General features: G+C 34.6%; 2 protein-coding genes across 4 annotated transcripts; both read left to right on the top strand.

The window, feature by feature from the left end:
- Positions 1-1,948: 1,948 nt before the first annotated feature.
- On the top strand, positions 1,949-6,208 carry LOC144551729 (pseudouridine-5'-phosphate glycosidase-like). Of its 3 annotated transcripts, none has more exons than XM_078299810.1 (13): positions 1,949-2,015; positions 2,183-2,294; positions 2,561-2,671; positions 2,791-2,873; positions 3,108-3,167; positions 3,246-3,306; positions 3,417-3,523; positions 3,941-4,018; positions 4,249-4,294; positions 4,656-4,776; positions 5,369-5,454; positions 5,772-5,843; positions 5,943-6,208. In XM_078299810.1, exons 2-13 carry the CDS (start codon positions 2,186-2,188, stop codon positions 5,963-5,965), a joined length of 957 nt encoding a protein of 318 aa, XP_078155936.1. In that variant the 5' UTR covers positions 1,949-2,015; positions 2,183-2,185; the 3' UTR covers positions 5,966-6,208. The 3 variants fall into 3 exon arrangements, with proteins under 3 accessions (XP_078155936.1, XP_078155935.1, XP_078155934.1); XM_078299809.1 differs by having other exon boundaries at positions 1,979-1,997; positions 2,163-2,294; XM_078299808.1 differs by lacking the exon at positions 1,949-2,015 and having other exon boundaries at positions 2,147-2,294.
- A 3,483-nt stretch (positions 6,209-9,691) lies between these two features.
- Positions 9,692-15,542, top strand: LOC144551723 (Transducin/WD40 repeat-like superfamily protein). Its single transcript, XM_078299802.1, has 10 exons — positions 9,692-10,110; positions 10,629-10,734; positions 11,160-11,220; positions 11,428-11,708; positions 11,937-12,076; positions 12,167-12,241; positions 13,011-13,101; positions 13,560-13,763; positions 14,345-14,389; positions 15,288-15,542. The coding sequence occupies exons 1-10, from the start codon at positions 9,871-9,873 to the stop codon at positions 15,371-15,373; spliced, it is 1,329 nt and encodes a 442-aa protein (XP_078155928.1). The 5' UTR covers positions 9,692-9,870; the 3' UTR covers positions 15,374-15,542.
- The last annotated feature ends 1,275 nt before the right edge of the window (positions 15,543-16,817 follow it).

The following is a 16,817-nucleotide window of genomic DNA, read 5'->3' as shown; positions in this document are numbered from 1 at the left end:
TTGCGAAGTAAAGTGACTATTTTACTTCACACTCATATTTTGCGAACTGAAAGGTCCAAACAACCGATCCGAACCGCTCAACATGATCTCCATATTGAAATGTGCTTGGAGACCAAATTTTACATTTTTTGGAATTTTTTTACTATTTATTAAGCAATTTTAAAATCGCTGATCCGATAGTCCAGAAATTTTTACTGTTCACAGCAAAACAGCAGTTTTAAAAAATACTTAATAAATAGTAAAAAAAATTCAGAAAAATGTAAAATTTGGTCTCCAAACATATATTAATATGGAGAACAAGATGAACGGTTCGGATCGATCATTTGGATTTTGAAAAGTCGAATTTGGACCGTATGTATTTCGGCCCATATACATTCGAATGCACATTAGTCTCTCTCTCTCTCTCTCTCTCTCTCTATATATATATATACTAGTATCGTGCCCGTGTGTTGCAACGGAAATATATTATATTATAAAATTGAATAGAATATAAAGAGACCTTTTTATTTGACATTCACACAAAATTAAGAAAATATATATTTAAATGAAAATAAAAGACACAAATGAGAAAAAATAGATATCCAAATAATAAATAACAATAAAAGAAACAACAACAAATGAAAAAAAAAGGATCAAATATAATATAAAAAAAAATCTTGAAGTATCATTGCGATTTAATATCTAATTTTCTCCACAAGCAAGACATGTTATTAAACGATTTAGATAAGAAATAATATGTAAATAAACAAAATTGGGAAATATATGATTAAATGATTTAAATAAGGGTTTTCTCTACATATATATTCAGATCGGAAAGATATGATTTTTTCCATCAATACAAGATCTGCTATTCATCTATTCATAAAGATACATTAGTCCTAAATAAAATCTAAAAAGATATTATAGTTTCCATTTTCATTGTTGAAACTATGGAGGGAAATGAGAAATGAAATGGAGAAAACAGAGAAATAAGGAAATAATTTAATTATAAGAATTGGAGATAGTTGTAAAGAAAAATAAGAAAACGGATCACTAAGAATTCATTCAATTTAAATTGTGACAAACCATGTAGCAGTTCTTGTGGCGAGTTTGTTTTTAACTAAATTTAGACTTCTACACATAAAATAGATGTATTTAATCAAAAGAATATAGATTATATGATTGAAGAGCTGATATTCAATTTGAAAGTTCATCTTTCAATCTCAGCTGTTAACGGATCAGGACAACTACTTACGTAACATAATAATGGAGATATGTATATTTGGTGAAGTATTTGGGTAATTGAGTGTATTATGGGTCAAATGCAAGTGTTAAATTTGGATTAAATAGCTTTATTTGTTGTGGGCGTCTTCTGGGCTGTTGATAGTTTTTCAGCTCTATCGGGTTGGTACTGTTTTTTTTTTTACTGCTAACACAAAGCTTGCTCCTTTTTTTAAAAAAAAAAAATAAAAAAATAATTAAGCTTGGTTTGAATCAAATAAACTGAAATTTACTTTAGTTTTTTTCCATTTTGAGTTTTAATAGGTTGATTGATTTAATCGGTTAAGTTCGGTTCGATTTTATTTTTGAAAAATGAATAAAACTTTAGTTTACCTATTTTATTTCACTTTCAACTGAACTGAACTGAACTGATGAACACGCCTAGATATCTTGTTTGGCATAATTTTGGTATCAACCTGCTCCTAGAAGTCACTGAATAACTTGGCAGCCTCTGCCAAGCGTTCAAAAAATACAAGTCACTGAATATATATATATAGTCACTGAATAAAAATTGAAACCGTTAATAGCATGCTGGGCCCTATAAAGGCTGGGCCGAATATAAAATTGGGGACCCAAAAGATATATAATGGATAAGAGCCTTATTGGGCCTATTTTAAGAATTCTCCCGTTTCTACTTGCTTGTCCTGGTCGAGCTTGAATAATTTTGTGATTCTCTTTCTTCAAATTTCGCTATTTTTCTCTGAGCCTGACACTTTTACAGCCTCTTCATCTCGTGCGTTTTTCTCTCATTGAGGGTAAGTTCACTGTTTTAATACTGGAATCAGCTTTTCGACAAATCGAAGCCAGTTCTACTGCTTTGTTTCTTCTTTTTCTTCTTATCATTCAAATTTATAATAATTTACTTGAAAATTCCACAAGGGTCATGGTTGATTTGGCTCAAGTGCTTTTTTTCCTCTGTTAGGACATGAATCAGTTCACTGAGAAGGGTCATATCAAGGTGGCACCAGAGGTCTATCATGCTCTGGTAAATGGAAAACCTGTTGTTGCTTTAGAATCTACCATCATCTCTCATGGTAAGCAAATTGTTTTGTTTTTTTTTTTTGAAAAAGTGGGTGTAGCCCACCAATTTCATTAAGAAACCATAATGTCAAATGCGAAGAGCTCCAACTAGCTAGAGCTCAAAGCATGTATACAAAGTACTGATAGCTGAACAAAAGAACGACAATAGCAAACTACAAAAGAGCAAACTGCAAAGCAAACATGACAGCAAATTGTTTTGTTTAATTTAAGATAACTAGTTGTCTAATAAATTGTTTGATTTTATTTTCTCATCTTTCAGGAATGCCATATCCACAGAATTATGAAACTGCAAAAGAGGTTGAATCTATTGTGAGAGAAAATGGTGCTATTCCTGCCACTATTGCCATTTTAGATGGCACGCCATTTATTGGTATTACCTCCTGGTTTACTCGATTATTTGTGTTCTCCAGGTTGTTCGTTGAGTTGTGTGTTGAATTAGTTTTGAGATTTACTTACCTTTTTTATGATTCTATCTGATATGAATTTTAGGTTTAAGTGAGGAGCAGTTAAAGAGATTGGCAATTCTTGGTAGGAAAGTTCAGAAAACGGCTCGAAGAGATATTCCTCATATTGTTAGTAAAATATTGATTTTGACCCCTTTCTTCTTAATCTGGAATGTGTAATGTTTGTCACTTATTCTGGCACCAAAGTTATAAAACAACAAATGTGCTATATTATTCTGATAAGCTGTTATTTTACCTTCAAAAGTTAGTATCTCTAACAATGGTCCTTGATTTTTGCTTTGGAATCTCAACCTATTATATGATTTTATTTATGGACATTAGTTACGTGTTGAACTTTAATAGGTTTCAGCTGGTGGTAATGGTGCAACAACTGTTTCTGCAACTATGGTCTTTGCCCATAAGGTTTGTCAATATGAGTTCATTGTATCAAATTAGGAATTGTCTTCTTAGTTATCAGTTTATGCCTCTTTGTAAATGTAGGTTGGTATACCAGTATTTGTTACTGGAGGAATCGGTGGTGTGCATAGGCATGGGGAACAAAGTAAGTACTAAGCACTGAATATAGTAGCGTTGCACTATAAACTTGGCTTGGTTATTTATGTTGTTTGTTTGAGCCTATTTTTACAGATCTCATATATTTCTCATTTGCAGCTATGGACATTTCGTCTGATTTGACGGAGCTTGGAAAAACTCCTGTGACAGTGATCTCAGCTGGTGTTAAGTCGATTTTGGATATACCTAGGACCCTTGAATATTTGGTACTGCTAATTTTTCAGCATTCAGTCACCCGTATTTCAGTAAACAAGATTTTTTTAAATTGGTTTTTGGTGCCATTTCTTTGTGCAAATGCACCGGTATCAATCAAGGCATAACTATTCTTATTTGCTCTTTCTACGATCAATTGAACAACAATTGATGGTTTAATATGGCTGAATGAAGTGCTAACTTAAGTTCAATTACAGAGTTCATTAACTGCGGTTACATTGGTCAAGTTGAGGCTGTAAATCATTGCATTTTTTAGGGTTAATAGAGGTTCAATTGAGACTATTGAACATTTTGAAGATAATACTTACCATACATTGCTATTTTAGGTGAGCATTGGCATGGGTAGTTTCTAAGCCAATATTGGAGTTCTTGGTTAAAATTAGTAATATCTTTATCTTTTTTGTTTGAAGGAAACACAAGGTGTTACAGTTGCTGTCTACGGATCAAATGAGTTCCCTTCCTTTTTCACTGAAACTAGTGGTTGCCAGGTCACATCTAATTTCTATATTTCTATTTTATGGTTTTTACATTGTAAAATATGAAAAGATTTGATTAATGTTATACCATCTCGAGAAGTAAGAGAAAGCTAACATTGATTGAATGGAGCAAGGAAAATTAGATACCTGAAACTTTAGAAAATTGTTGTATGGTTTATTTTTTTATGGATAGTCTTTGAGACAATGCAGTAATTTTAGGTTGAGTTCTTTGTTTTGTCCAGGTACCATGTCGCGTTGATTCTCCTGAGGAGTGTGCTAAGCTTATAGGTTGCTACTATGTTTATATAATTCTGAGCATTAGGAACACCCTGCTTTCAGTATTTGTCAAAATATCATGCTAATACTACATTTCTAAATTTTACAACTGGCTCTAAAGCTTATATGATTTGTTCAAAAAGAACCCCCAACATTAAAGCACTTTATTAGAGAATAGGGACACCATTATTAACAATTAGCATTGAAAAAACACCTTATTTTGTCTGCCAGCTTACAATTATTCAAGGTTTACTATTATCTGCAATGCAAAAATGCTAAGATATAGGGTCTGACTGATGTGGCAAGGGAAAAGGTGAGCTATAAAAATATTTCACAAATAATATAATCTTTTGATCATGTTTTATACATGCAGATGCAAACTCGAATCTAAGTCTTGGTACAGGGATTCTTGTTGCAGTACCAATTCCGAAAGAGTATGCTGCTTCAGGAAATATGATTGAAGAGGCCATACAACAAGCCCTTAGAGAAGCCAAGTATGGCTCTCTTGTACCTGTTAATTTTTTTTTCTTCATAGCAATTTTACTGATTGAAGTAATATTAAAAAGCCTACCCCAACTTGTTTGGGACTAAAGTCTTGGTTGTTGACTTGTTGTTGTTGTTGAAGTAATATTAAATGTTATGATATGAGTAGAACTAGAGTGTTCCTAAGTTCACCAAGCTCCTTTGTGAACTCAACTCTAAAATCTATTGGATTGGTTTCAAACGATGAATCCTAACTGCTGAAATCCTTTTACCTTACGAGTGATGTGTCTACATGTGAAAATTTTGAACTTTCAAATTAATTTAGTATAGAGTCAAGTGGTCAAAAGGCGTTCTAAAAATGAATACATTAAAATTAATTTATAAACCTTCCTTCTAAAAATGAATACATTGCACAAGTATTCATATATCATAGACACATCACTCGTAAGGTAAAGGATTTCAATGGTTTGGATTCGTCGTTTTAAACCAATCCGATAAGTTTTAGAGTTGAGTTTACAAAAGAACTTGGTGAACTTAGGAACACCCTAGTTCTATTCGTTATCATATTACATTTTTGGATTGGTGCAATTTTATTTGTATCAGGGAGAAGAATGTAATAGGAAACAAAGCCACTCCTTTTTTGCTTGCAAGAGTAAATGAGCTGACTGGTGGGGCCTCATTGGCAGCCAGTATCCTTATAATTATTTTATTATGCATTTATATATATTTTTATTTTATTAGAACAATAGATGGGTTGAAGCAAAAAAAATTGACTTGAAGCAGAAAAGAAATAATATAATGTATCAGCGTACTTCAAAACATAAGAAGCAAACTGCAGGCTTAGTGCAGTGGCATGAGATCCCGTCTCTCCCAGGTTCAATTCTCCATAATAGCATCTAAAAGATGTTGGGGTGTACAAAAAATCAAAACATATTAATTCATATCTTGTGTAAATATAATGCTAGTTATTATTGATAACTTTAGTATTTTCTTAAGGTCTGCATAGACATTGCACTTGTGAAAAACAATGCTCGAATGGGTGCTAAAATATCAGTCGCCTTGGCCAAACTCAGACAAGGTATAATTCAAAGACATTTTTTTTTATTTACTGTCTGTTGTTTCAAGATAATTTACTTCACTTATTTCATCAAGTTTCTCTTTAACCCGTTCTTTTTAGGAACCGCAAGGTCAGCATTATAACATGATCAGTGAAGTTTGTCTCGATGTTTCATAATATTCAGACAGAAAGCTTCATTTTCTTCAAGAATAACGTAATCCTGGTTGATGGCAAGGGACATGATCCAATTATTTTTTTTAGGTTTATGTTCTTTATTTTTGAGTTTTGAAATAACTTATTTAGTTGGGGGCAGGTAAGGAAAAAATTGTGCAGAACGGTTACTCTAGGCTTAGCAATAATGTTGGTCTCTAAATGAGCACCCGAGTTCAGTGTTTTTCTACCATGAGAACTTATTAAAGTTAAGGAATACTCGTTCCTTGAATCAGTTTAATCTATTTTCAAGATAAGATAAGATAGGTACCAGTAATCCTTCATTAAGTGCAGGTACCATATATGATATATCTGTAGCTATGACCACTGAAACACCTCTAGCCCAAAAGAAAATGACGGATGCATTGAACATTTTTAAATGCTGGCACAACATCAATACCAGCCTCTGTGTGATATGAAGAGTGCTTTAGTAGTGATTAAGTCATCTTTTACTAAGAACAATCTTTACATTTTTCTTTTATTTATTTATTTTACTGACTTGAGAATTTGGATGTATCTTCCAGTTCGTACACATCTAGGCTTAAAATCCACCAGTCCACCACCAGTACTGTGTGATATGAAGAGTGCTTTAGTTGTTCTCTGAGCGAAGAGAGCGAGAGCAATTTTTGCCGACATCTTTTTACAGAGGGAGAACAAACCATAAAAACCAATGTTATCAGAATCGGACCGGACATTAAACCGTCAAAACTTTGGTTCAATGGTTCACTGGTTGGATCGGTGGTTCAATCGCTGATTTTTTAAAACATATATAACTTATGAGATGAGCTACGGTGAGCCATGAAGTAAAACACGTTTGTACTCCACGCCGTATTTTTATTTTGAAAGTCCAAACGACTGATCCAAACGTTAGATGTGATCTCCATATTTAAATGTGCTTGGAGACCAAATTTTATATTTTTTGGATTTTTTTTATTATTTATTAAGTAATTTTGAAAATTGTTGTTTTCCTGTGAACAGTAAAAACAGTAAAAATTTCTGGACAATCGGATCAACGATTTTTAAAATTGCTTAATAAATAGTAAAAATTTTTCAAAAAATATAAAATTTGGTCTCCAAGCACATTTCAATGTGGAGATCATGTTGAGCGGTTCGGATCGGTCGTTTGGATTTTCAAAATAAAAATATAGTGTCATGAAGTACCAACTCATTTTACTCCATGGTTCACTGTTGCCCATCTCATAACTTATTATCTGAAAATCAAACTGTTAATTTACTTTTCTCTTCTAACAAAAAATAAAAGAAGTTTAACATTTTGATTATGTGATATACTTTTGCAAATAGTCTCACACATATATTTGAAATAGCCTCATACAACAAAATAAAAAGTTTAATATCTCTAATATAAGAAATGCAATGTCATTTGTCATGAATCACAATCAACTTTTTATTCTCACAATATTTTTCGTTGTGTCTCAGTAAATTTATAATTTCAACTTGACCCAACTAATAAATACCAGTTCACCTGTATAGATGATAACTTAGCAAGAATGACGTCTACTTGCTCTCTGTCTTTGGAGCAAAAGGATTTAATCAGAAAATATCAATTTTTCTTTCTTTCTTTCTTTCTTTCTTTTTTGACCCAAGAAGATGTAATTATGGAAAACTGATAATTGTATGATAATTACCCACCCTCTCGAGTCCATTATTTGAATAGGTTCTCTACTTGGCATAATCTTAAGAGCTCTACTAAAGATTAGTCATAACTGAATTGGTTCTGTTAAAAAAAAAAAAAAGTTTGAAAATCATGATTGTTCTGAAATAAATAAACCAGTACAAGGTGATTATAGATTAAAAACATTGAAAATTAACACCGAAATGTAACAGTGTTAATCACTAGGTAGGGCTCTTAATAAGAGAGCACTGTTTAGCAAATGCTGATCAGAGAAGCACCAATTGAAAATTATCTTCATGCCATCAGATAGCTTGTGGTGGGGCATCTACAACTACAAAGAAGCAAGAGAAGCTTTCTTGACATCATCATGTCTAAATATTTCTCTTTCTTTTGTTTCTCTCGGCAGTATGCACTTTTTCCAGTTAAAAATTAACTTTTCATTTAATTTTTGAATGATTTATTTTTGCTTTATTTTTGTTAAGATCCGGTACACATCACTACATCAGCCATAAAGTGAGTTTCTAAAAGAACATTGTGGACCAAGTTTATATGAAGATTATCAAAAAGCAAAGGGACCATGTGAGTTTAATGAGTGAGAGTGCGGAATCAACTTTCTAGAAAATTGTGCCTTTGGTTTTTACGTTAATTGGTTCAACCATTTTTCTCTAGTTTAGTAACATATCTGATCCATTAAGTGAACCAAATTGGATAGGTGACCGGTTTTGATTTTTTCCGATCAAACTGACCAGTTCAGTCAGGTTCTAATAACATTGATAAAAACTATAATTTAAATTAGGTATTATCATCTTAAATTCTAATAATTTATATATTTATCCAATTAATAAAAAAAATGAGATTAATTATATAAAATACTTTTTTTGGAAAATTAATTTCTGGAACCGCGAATCCGGAGAATAATTCTCGGAAAAGAGAATACCTGAAATCAAAAAATTATTCTCCAGAAAGAAGATATGAATCCGAAGAATAATTCTCCAGTTTGAACAGATTTAAAAATTTATGTTAAATGAGTACATATTGTTAAATTTTTTATTTTTAAATTCACGAATAAAACGTTTTTATGATGCAGCCGCACCAAATCGCGATTTATTCGGTCAAACAAAATTTTGACCGAAAAAACAAGAATTTTACGAATTATTCGCGTTTTTAACGATTTATTAGCGATATTTAGAAATTTTTTTTTTTTTTTTTTTTTGCAAAACACTGCCTAGTGCCCACAAGCTTAGGCCGTGAGTTTTGACGACTCATGGACCTTGTTCAAATAGGGCCTACTCCCCAGGCACCTCAACCCTTTTTATAGATATCTTGGTGGTGTCAGCACTTTTTTTGTTGCATGTGGGACTAAGCAATTGACAAGGCCCATTACATAGGCAGTACACCGGATACAAGGCTTTTGCTCCAACAATGGCCCATTACTATAAAATGTTGGAGCAAAAAATTCAAATCAAGCTCTTATATTGCTTACTATGCTAATTTTTATTAAACTAAGCTATAAAATTGATAGGACTTATAGAGTAGAATTAAATAAATATGTCTATGTAAAAATTTATATTTTTACAGTAATAAACAAATTAAATTGAACAAAGCAATCTCATTTTTTTTTACAATTTTAGTATTTTAGTATATTATTTGTTGTGTACAAAAATGAATTATTCTCAAATTATATCCGAATTATACTAATTTGATGTTTACAAAAACGAATTATTTTCAAATTATATCCGAATCACGAATTTTTGACTCCGTCAAACCTTTTTCGAACTATTAAGCTGTCGGTCACTAGCTTTATTAAAAAAGAATTGTAAACAATCTTTTATAGACAGAAAACTATAAATTCGCATTCTCTGAGATATCTCATATTTTGCATGACTTTTTGGAAAATCTCAACCGTTCCAATACGTTCTATGCGAATCTCAAAGCTCAAATAATACTGGCCCCCTACGTCACCCCCGAATAGGCACCGGACACGTCGGTCACGCAAAATATGAAATATCTCAGAGGATACGCACTCGAAAACTATAGCAGCTGATGTGAGAATTCGTGAAATCCAACGAAAGTGTCATTCCTTGTAAGAGGCTTCCTGGTTCCTGACTTGACCACACTCCCTGTCCCCTGACCTGACTGTCATCGTTTTTCTCATCTTTCGTCACGAAAGCAGCAATAAGAAGGAGAACAAAGTTTAGGCGCGAAATGGAGATTCCGCCATGGTTATCTTCGCTCTCCGTCCCGGTGCTCTCAGCGGCAGTCGGCGGGGTCATCGCACTTCTCTTCCTGGCGGATTACCTCCGTCGCAAGCGAGCCGAGGTCGTTACAATCTCCCATCTGTCCACACCTCCCGATCCCGATCCCAAGCCTAATGCTCCTCCCTCCAAGCATGCCCCTCCCAAGAAAGGCTCTCAACGCTCCCACCTCCATCACCACTCCGACAGGGTAACTGATTGCTTCTCTCTCCCTTCTTCAGTCTTTCTTTTCCTTGTTTCCTCAAATGTGATGGCTGGTGAATTGATCCGATTAGGATCGCTGATGACTGAGATCGCTTTTTTGTTTTTTCTCCTCCCTGAAACAAGTATTTTTGTTACACCCACAATCAGTATCTAATAACAGCACAGCACCCATCTACTCTAGCTAATTTGTCAAATCTAAAATCTCTAACAAATTTACAAGCTCATCCCTCATATCTGAAAATAAAGCAAAAGACAGAATACAACAAAGAACCAGTCTGTTCCTTGCCCAGCTACAGTCTTGGTCTTCAGGAATTTGGCATTCCCACAACATACCCCAACTGAAATTGCATTATTTTGGAGAGGCCATGAGAGATTCAGGGATGCTTTGTTAGACTTCTGTGACAGAGATCTTTCTTGTATCCTGGCACCATCATGATTTTATGGAAGAACTATGAATGTAATTATAATTACTGATGTTGCTGGTTATTCCTGATTTGTTTTCAGGATGCTAACAAGAAGCACCATGCACTTGACCTCAACACACTCAAAGGCCATACAGATTCTGTCACGGCTCTTTGCTTTTCCTCTGATGGCCACAACCTGGCCACTGGTGAGGTTTAATTTTGAAAACTCTTAATGGTGTCCAATTTAGAATTCAGATCTCCAAATATCTTATATGAAACTCTGTTGCATGTTCAATGGTTGATACTGGTCATTTCCTACTTTGGAGCTCGGAGAAATGTATAAAACTGTTTGCCCCTCCTCCATTAACCTTCATACAACTCCTACCTCTACAAATTGGGGAGCACACTTTACTTAACCTCACAATATATGTCACTCAAGCCTTTCATAATTATTTCCTAGGCCAGAGATTATTCTTTTTTTTGGTAAAAAGAAAAGTTATCACTCGATATTATTCTTAGTTTTTTAGGTTTAGATGTATCATTTTACTTATATGGGTATCTGTTTCTCTGCAGCATGGTCTGAATATTCATGTAAATCATGGTAACATCAAAACTATCTTTTGTTTTTCAGTTTGTGCTGACGGGGCCATAAGATTGTTTAGGATTGATGATACTTCTAGCAAAAGCTTCAAGTAGGTGTATTGTTTCTTTGAGAACGCTTTGTTCTTTAGAAATACTTCCTCGTTTGTCTCTGCAAACCTAAAATTTAGATACAAGGAGAAATCATACACTGACACAAAGCAAGCTAATATCACATGCGCTCTTCCTCTCATTTATTTTTTAAAACGATGCCCAATCAAACCCTCTTTCCATTATGATTCTCCTCTTCTTTTGAGCAGGTCTCTCAGAGTAAACCTGCATGCGGGGGTGCATCCCACAGGAGTTGTCTTCTCTGATGGGGCTTCATCCGTGGTTGTGGCAGGTCAGGCACTGGCGGGCTCTTCTCTGTACTCTTACGGGGATGTGAGCGGGAAGCCAGTCAAGGGGAAGGCATCGCTGCCAGAGATCCAGTGGGAGCATCCGAAGATCCATGGGATGGAATCAGTGCTTAATCTGTCTTCTGCAGTTGCTTCCTATGGAAGTGCTGATGGGAGCACAATTATTGCATCTTGTTCCGAAGGTGGCTCCTCCTGTTACTTTATTGTTGGTGGATTCATACATGGGCGTTTCTGTGATTTTTTTCTTTCTTTTGCATGTTTGTGTTTGGATGGGTTTGGATGGGTGCTACCTTACAATGTATACTTCCTGATTGTATATATACTTATCACTTTCTGACTTCACTGATTATTTTTCTCAATACCTTTGGAGGCCTCTTTAGTCTAGACTGTAATGTTATGATTTGTTGCAGCGAGTGAGATAAAAGTATGGGATGGCAAAACTGGTAAACTTCTTGGGGCTGTTGAGACCAACCAGCTGAAGAACAACATGGCTACTATCTCGCCAAATGGCCGTTTCTTAGCTGCTGCTGCTTTCACTGCTGATGTGAAGGTCTGTTCTCCTTTTTTATATACCAGAAGAATGAAACAAAGAACATTTTGAGTCAAATATCACTGGTAATGCTGTTTCATTTGCATTTAGGTTTGGGAGATTGTTTACTCAAAGGATGGGTCAGTTAAGGAAGTCATCAAAGTCATGCAACTCAAAGGACACAAGGTACTATTTACTTGGTGTAATAAAAGCCAGGCTTAATTGCAGATAGCCATTGTTAACCCCTAAACCACGTAAAAAACTCATAAGATATAAGAGCTTTTTTAAAAAAGAAGAAGAAGAAGTGAAGAATGCATTATATTGTATATGTCCTCAATTTACTTGAAGAATGTATTATATCGTATATGTCCTCAATTTACTTCAAGCCAATAAACCTAAGATGTGAAAATTTTAGATTCTTCATTTGCATTGCCCTATTTTCTTTTTAATTTTTAAGATCTTTTAACTTATGAGAAGACGATGTCCTATATTTATTACTTGTTATTGTACTGTCCACCAATTCTCATTTTCCCTGCCCTGAATTTTTATTAAATGGAGTTCCATTTCCTGTGCCAATTAAGGGTGATTTTGGCAAAACAGATCATTTGCCTTAATTAAACTGAAGTGCCTGTATTATACAGGTCACAGGGGTTAAATGCATGTTTAGAATTTGACAAGGGGTTCTATGCACCTAGTGAATAGTTGGTAGCAGTTATGCACCGTTAAACCAAAAATGCACTTACCAAGTTCATCAAAGTTCAGTAACAGAACAAGATATATGAAATATGAAAAAGAGAAAGAAAAGATATACATTGCTAAGTACTTCCATGATGGGGTAGTATATTGCATTATGGCACTATTTTCTTGAAATTAAGCACAGTGATGCTAATTGTAGTCATTACATCATTACTAATGTCAATGTTGTGTGTTGTATGAATTTATGGTTCCTTTGCAGAGTGCAGTTACCAGCCTGTGTTTCATGCCAACTTCAGAGCAGATCCTAACTGCGTCAAAAGATGGTACCATTAGGATGTGGAATATCAATGGTAATTTTTCAGACACAATTATTAATTCCATAACAATATATGCATTTATGAGAACCATCCTTTGGTCTTGTGGCAAAGGCAATGCCCTCTATGTGGGAGGTTGCAGCTTCGAAACCGGATGGGGAAATCCCTTGTGGATATTAAGTAGTTGGATGGCTTGACCTCCAACTTTCACTCGAAAAACAATATTTGCATTTATGGTCCCCAATTTTCAGTATTGCATTTGTTCTGTAAGCCACATATCATTATTTCTTTTGATTAAACGCATATCATTATTTATAATTGCAAACTACAACCAAAATAATACCATATCATGTTTCTCGAGTTTTAGCCATCCCGTGTTGTTTGTATATGACTGTATTAACTGCAAAATACAAAAAATGTTGGAGTTTTCTTTAAAATACAGTAATTGTTGGTGCTAGTTTTGCATAATCTAATAACACTGCCTTCATCTCCAGTTCGATACCATCTTGATGAAGACCCAAAAACTCTTAAGGTGTTCACAATCCCTCTTCATGATGCTAAAGGTGTCACATGTCACTATGATCATATGAGCATCTCACCAAATGGCAGAGTTCTGGCTGTCACTAGTGGTTCGACCTTACAATGGTTGTGCCCTGAAACTGGCTCCGTGTTGGATACGGCTGAAAAGGCACATGAAGGTTGGTACTCGTCATTTACAAATTAGTCCCTGTAGTGTTAGTATTATGTATATTCATCCTATGGTGATGATGCAGATGGTTTTAACTAAAGGTAGAGGCATTTATTTAACTCCGGTCTGAAAATGATACAGAAAATAAACAATAGTTCTGGATTTGACTATTGAGTCAGTATTGATCTGGTTTGTTGTTTGGTAGTTTGAAACAATTTCTGAGATTTTCAGTAGACTTTTTTGGTGCATAATTGGTGTATTTGGTGCAGAATAAATTTATGTACCATTCACTTGTTTATTGCTTACTGCTACCATGTGGTATGTCCAGCTCATTCAACACTTTCAAAATCTGAGATTGCATTAGTACTGGAAATTATAAATGAATGGTACTACCCACCCTTCAGATCTAAGGCTGATCTCCACACTTTGAGTGGAACAGGGAGAGAGTTGGGGAGGACAGAGATTGTCAGAACCCTCAAAATTGATGGGGTTTATAACTTCTCTTCCTACTCTTCTCATGTCTTTAAATTTACTGATTCTTTAATTTGTCATCTTACTGACAATTATCTTACTTTTCCTCTTTAATCTTAGGTGATATTACTGGCATTGCTTGGGCTCCTCAATCAATTCCTAATGGTGAGTATAATAGTATCTATATTTTATTGTTGGGTTTCCGTTGACAGTTGATTAACTTTACAATCTTGACTAATTTTTAAATAAAGCCAAAAGAATTTCTAAAAAATGAAAAATGTTATAGACATGTTGTTGCCCTTATATATTGATTGTTTATCATAATCAAGGTTCTAAATAGAGATTATAGCGCTATAGCTTTTAAGGTCCGAAAAAGCTATTTAGAATCATTATAAAAGAAAAGCGGTTAATAGCGTTATAGCTTTTGAGGTCCGAAAAAGCTATAGCGCAGCTGTTGCGTAGCTATAGCTAGCTATTTAGAACCCTAATCATAATTCATGCAATTTCCACGCCATTTGATATTTCATCAAAAACCATTAAATGTGCACCATTGCAAAATTTCGAGTCTTGTAATGAGCGGTAAAACTTGTGTCAAATGTCATGATTTTTCATGTGCATGACATGTATAACATAGATACATTTCCAAACACTGGATTTCAAAATTAAAACCTATTTTTGGCAATTTTCAAGCTGATACATCACCAATGAATTTTATGTTCCCAATTGTTTCTTTTATTAACTGTTAGCACGACCAGATCCCTAAAACGAATCTAACAAGGACAAAACAAAAGTAGCAATTATAAGACCTAAAAATAACAAGTAAATTCCCCTTTCAATCGGTTACCAAGTTAAGAGAACAAGATCAGATCTCGGATACTTTGTAATTAGACCGAGCACAACAGCCAGCATGTACAAAGTTGTGTAGTTTAGGGGGTTTAATGTAAAAGAGTAACAGAAGAGTGGTAATTCCAGACTTGGCTGGTAAAAATTGAGAATGTCTTCATCTGGTTCTGTATTCTTAGCTGTGTGACTTTGTTTAATGTCTATTTGTTTATTTGAACAGGTGGTGTAGCTTCCTCCATTCTAGCAACATCTGGCAATGACAGAAGAGTGAAACTTTGGCTGGTGCCTTCTGTCAATGCATCGTGAAATGAAGCTTTATATTTATTGTTTTTTTAACTAACAATTTTGCTTGAGGGGATAGTTGTTACTTGGTCAAGGAAAAAGAAAAGGATGGGTCCTTTAGGCGTGGTTTCCCAAAAAAATGTGCTTCAGGACAAGAGTTGTGTTATAGTATGTAAAATTTAGGTTGAGAGAAGATTGATTCGAGCTCCTTTTAGTAATTTCGTGATGTTTCTTTTTCCTCTCATTCTTCATTGAGATTTAAGACTGAGGATTTGGGACACAAGGGGGTGTTTGTTATTCTCTTTGCTCCTGTTGTCATCTGTTGAATTTTTGATGAAAGCCCTTGTTTAAAGCACGGATAAGAAGGTGACTGTATGTTCTTCATGTGCTGCTATGGTTACAGAGGGTTGGTCTTATTCTGAGCTGTCCATTTAATAGAAGTGATTGGAGCAGAAAATCAGAATTAACAGTTGATAATACCTATTGTGTACCGGGCCCTTCTCACTGAGTTGTTCAGCAGCTATAAGCTAATGCGTGCTCGTCTTGATTAGTATCAGCTGTTGAAGTCTATATTAGGATATTTCATTGAATGGGATTTGAGGACTTGGAATGTAGAGACATTTCATTCCTCAGCACCAAATCAGTGCTAACAGAACATAAAAGCACTGCTTTGTCGTCCTTTATGATATTTTGCCTTCAGGCCTTGTCCTCCGGTGCTGCGCTGCTTCAGACCCAAGGACTTTATAAGAAAAAAAAAACTTATTGGTTGCCCATCAGATTGTGTTATGCAGGGGTACTGCATTGCAGGTGATCTCTGTTCTTTTTGCCTTGGCAATTGCAGCATACACAAGTAACCGAGTCACGTCAAAAGATTTATTTGGTCATAATTATATTGCGAGTAAACATATATTTTGGCCAATTTTTTTATTTAACAATTGATGGCCAGACCCTTTGCCACAGAGGCGTCAAGCTTCTGTAGTTGCTGTACATAGTTCAACATCTTGAGAGAACAGTGAACCACCTGTGACATGCATTGCACCGTCGACACTGGCATTCATGTCCTAGTGTATGGGGTTCATGCATGTCATATGAGTTGTATCATTGTCTATGTAGAGGTGAAACCAGACTATAGGTCGACACTTTCCGGTTTATGGGGTTCATGCATGTCATATGACTTGTATCATTGTTTATGTAGAGGTGAAGTTAGACTTTCAAATTATAGGTGTGGGAGTTAAATGTGAATGGAGTCAATCACATGAAATTTTATTACTGAGAATGAAGTCAATTATTTTTTTTGAAAAATATTGGTATTTACCACCGATTTCATTTGAAATAAAAAACTATTGCATATCTGACCCAGTACCTAAAATTGGTACCAAAATCAAATACGGCAAGTCTGTACAGCTATTCAAAACAAAAGCAGGCAATATCATAAGAAAACACAAAACAACATAACATGCATAAAACT

The sequence above is a fragment of the Carex rostrata genome, chromosome 3 (genome assembly GCF_964058835.1).
Source record: "Carex rostrata chromosome 3, lpCarRost1.2, whole genome shotgun sequence".
Classification (NCBI taxonomy): Eukaryota; Viridiplantae; Streptophyta; class Magnoliopsida; order Poales; family Cyperaceae; genus Carex; species Carex rostrata.
The sequence above is the reverse complement of the archived record's forward strand: the minus strand, read 5'-3'. Positions and strand labels throughout refer to the sequence as shown.

What these genes read in the sequence shown, in the direction of transcription:
- LOC144551729 (XM_078299810.1), top strand. Translation starts at nt 2,186, where the DNA reads ATGAATCAGTTCACTGAGAAGGGTCATATCAAGGTGGCACCAGAGGTC. An exon ending in GCATAGGCATGGGGAACAAA is followed by an intron (nt 3,307 to 3,416) that starts GTAAGTACTAAG and finishes TCTCATTTGCAG; the next exon opens with CTATGGACATTTCGTCTGAT. An exon ending in TGGGGCCTCATTGGCAGCCA is followed by an intron (nt 5,455 to 5,771) that starts GTATCCTTATAA and finishes AGGTCTGCATAG; the next exon opens with ACATTGCACTTGTGAAAAAC.
- LOC144551723 (XM_078299802.1), top strand. Translation starts at nt 9,871, where the DNA reads ATGGAGATTCCGCCATGGTTATCTTCGCTCTCCGTCCCGGTGCTCTCA. An exon ending in TAGGATGTGGAATATCAATG is followed by an intron (nt 13,102 to 13,559) that starts GTAATTTTTCAG and finishes CTTCATCTCCAG; the next exon opens with TTCGATACCATCTTGATGAA. An exon ending in TCCTCAATCAATTCCTAATG is followed by an intron (nt 14,390 to 15,287) that starts GTGAGTATAATA and finishes TTATTTGAACAG; the next exon opens with GTGGTGTAGCTTCCTCCATT.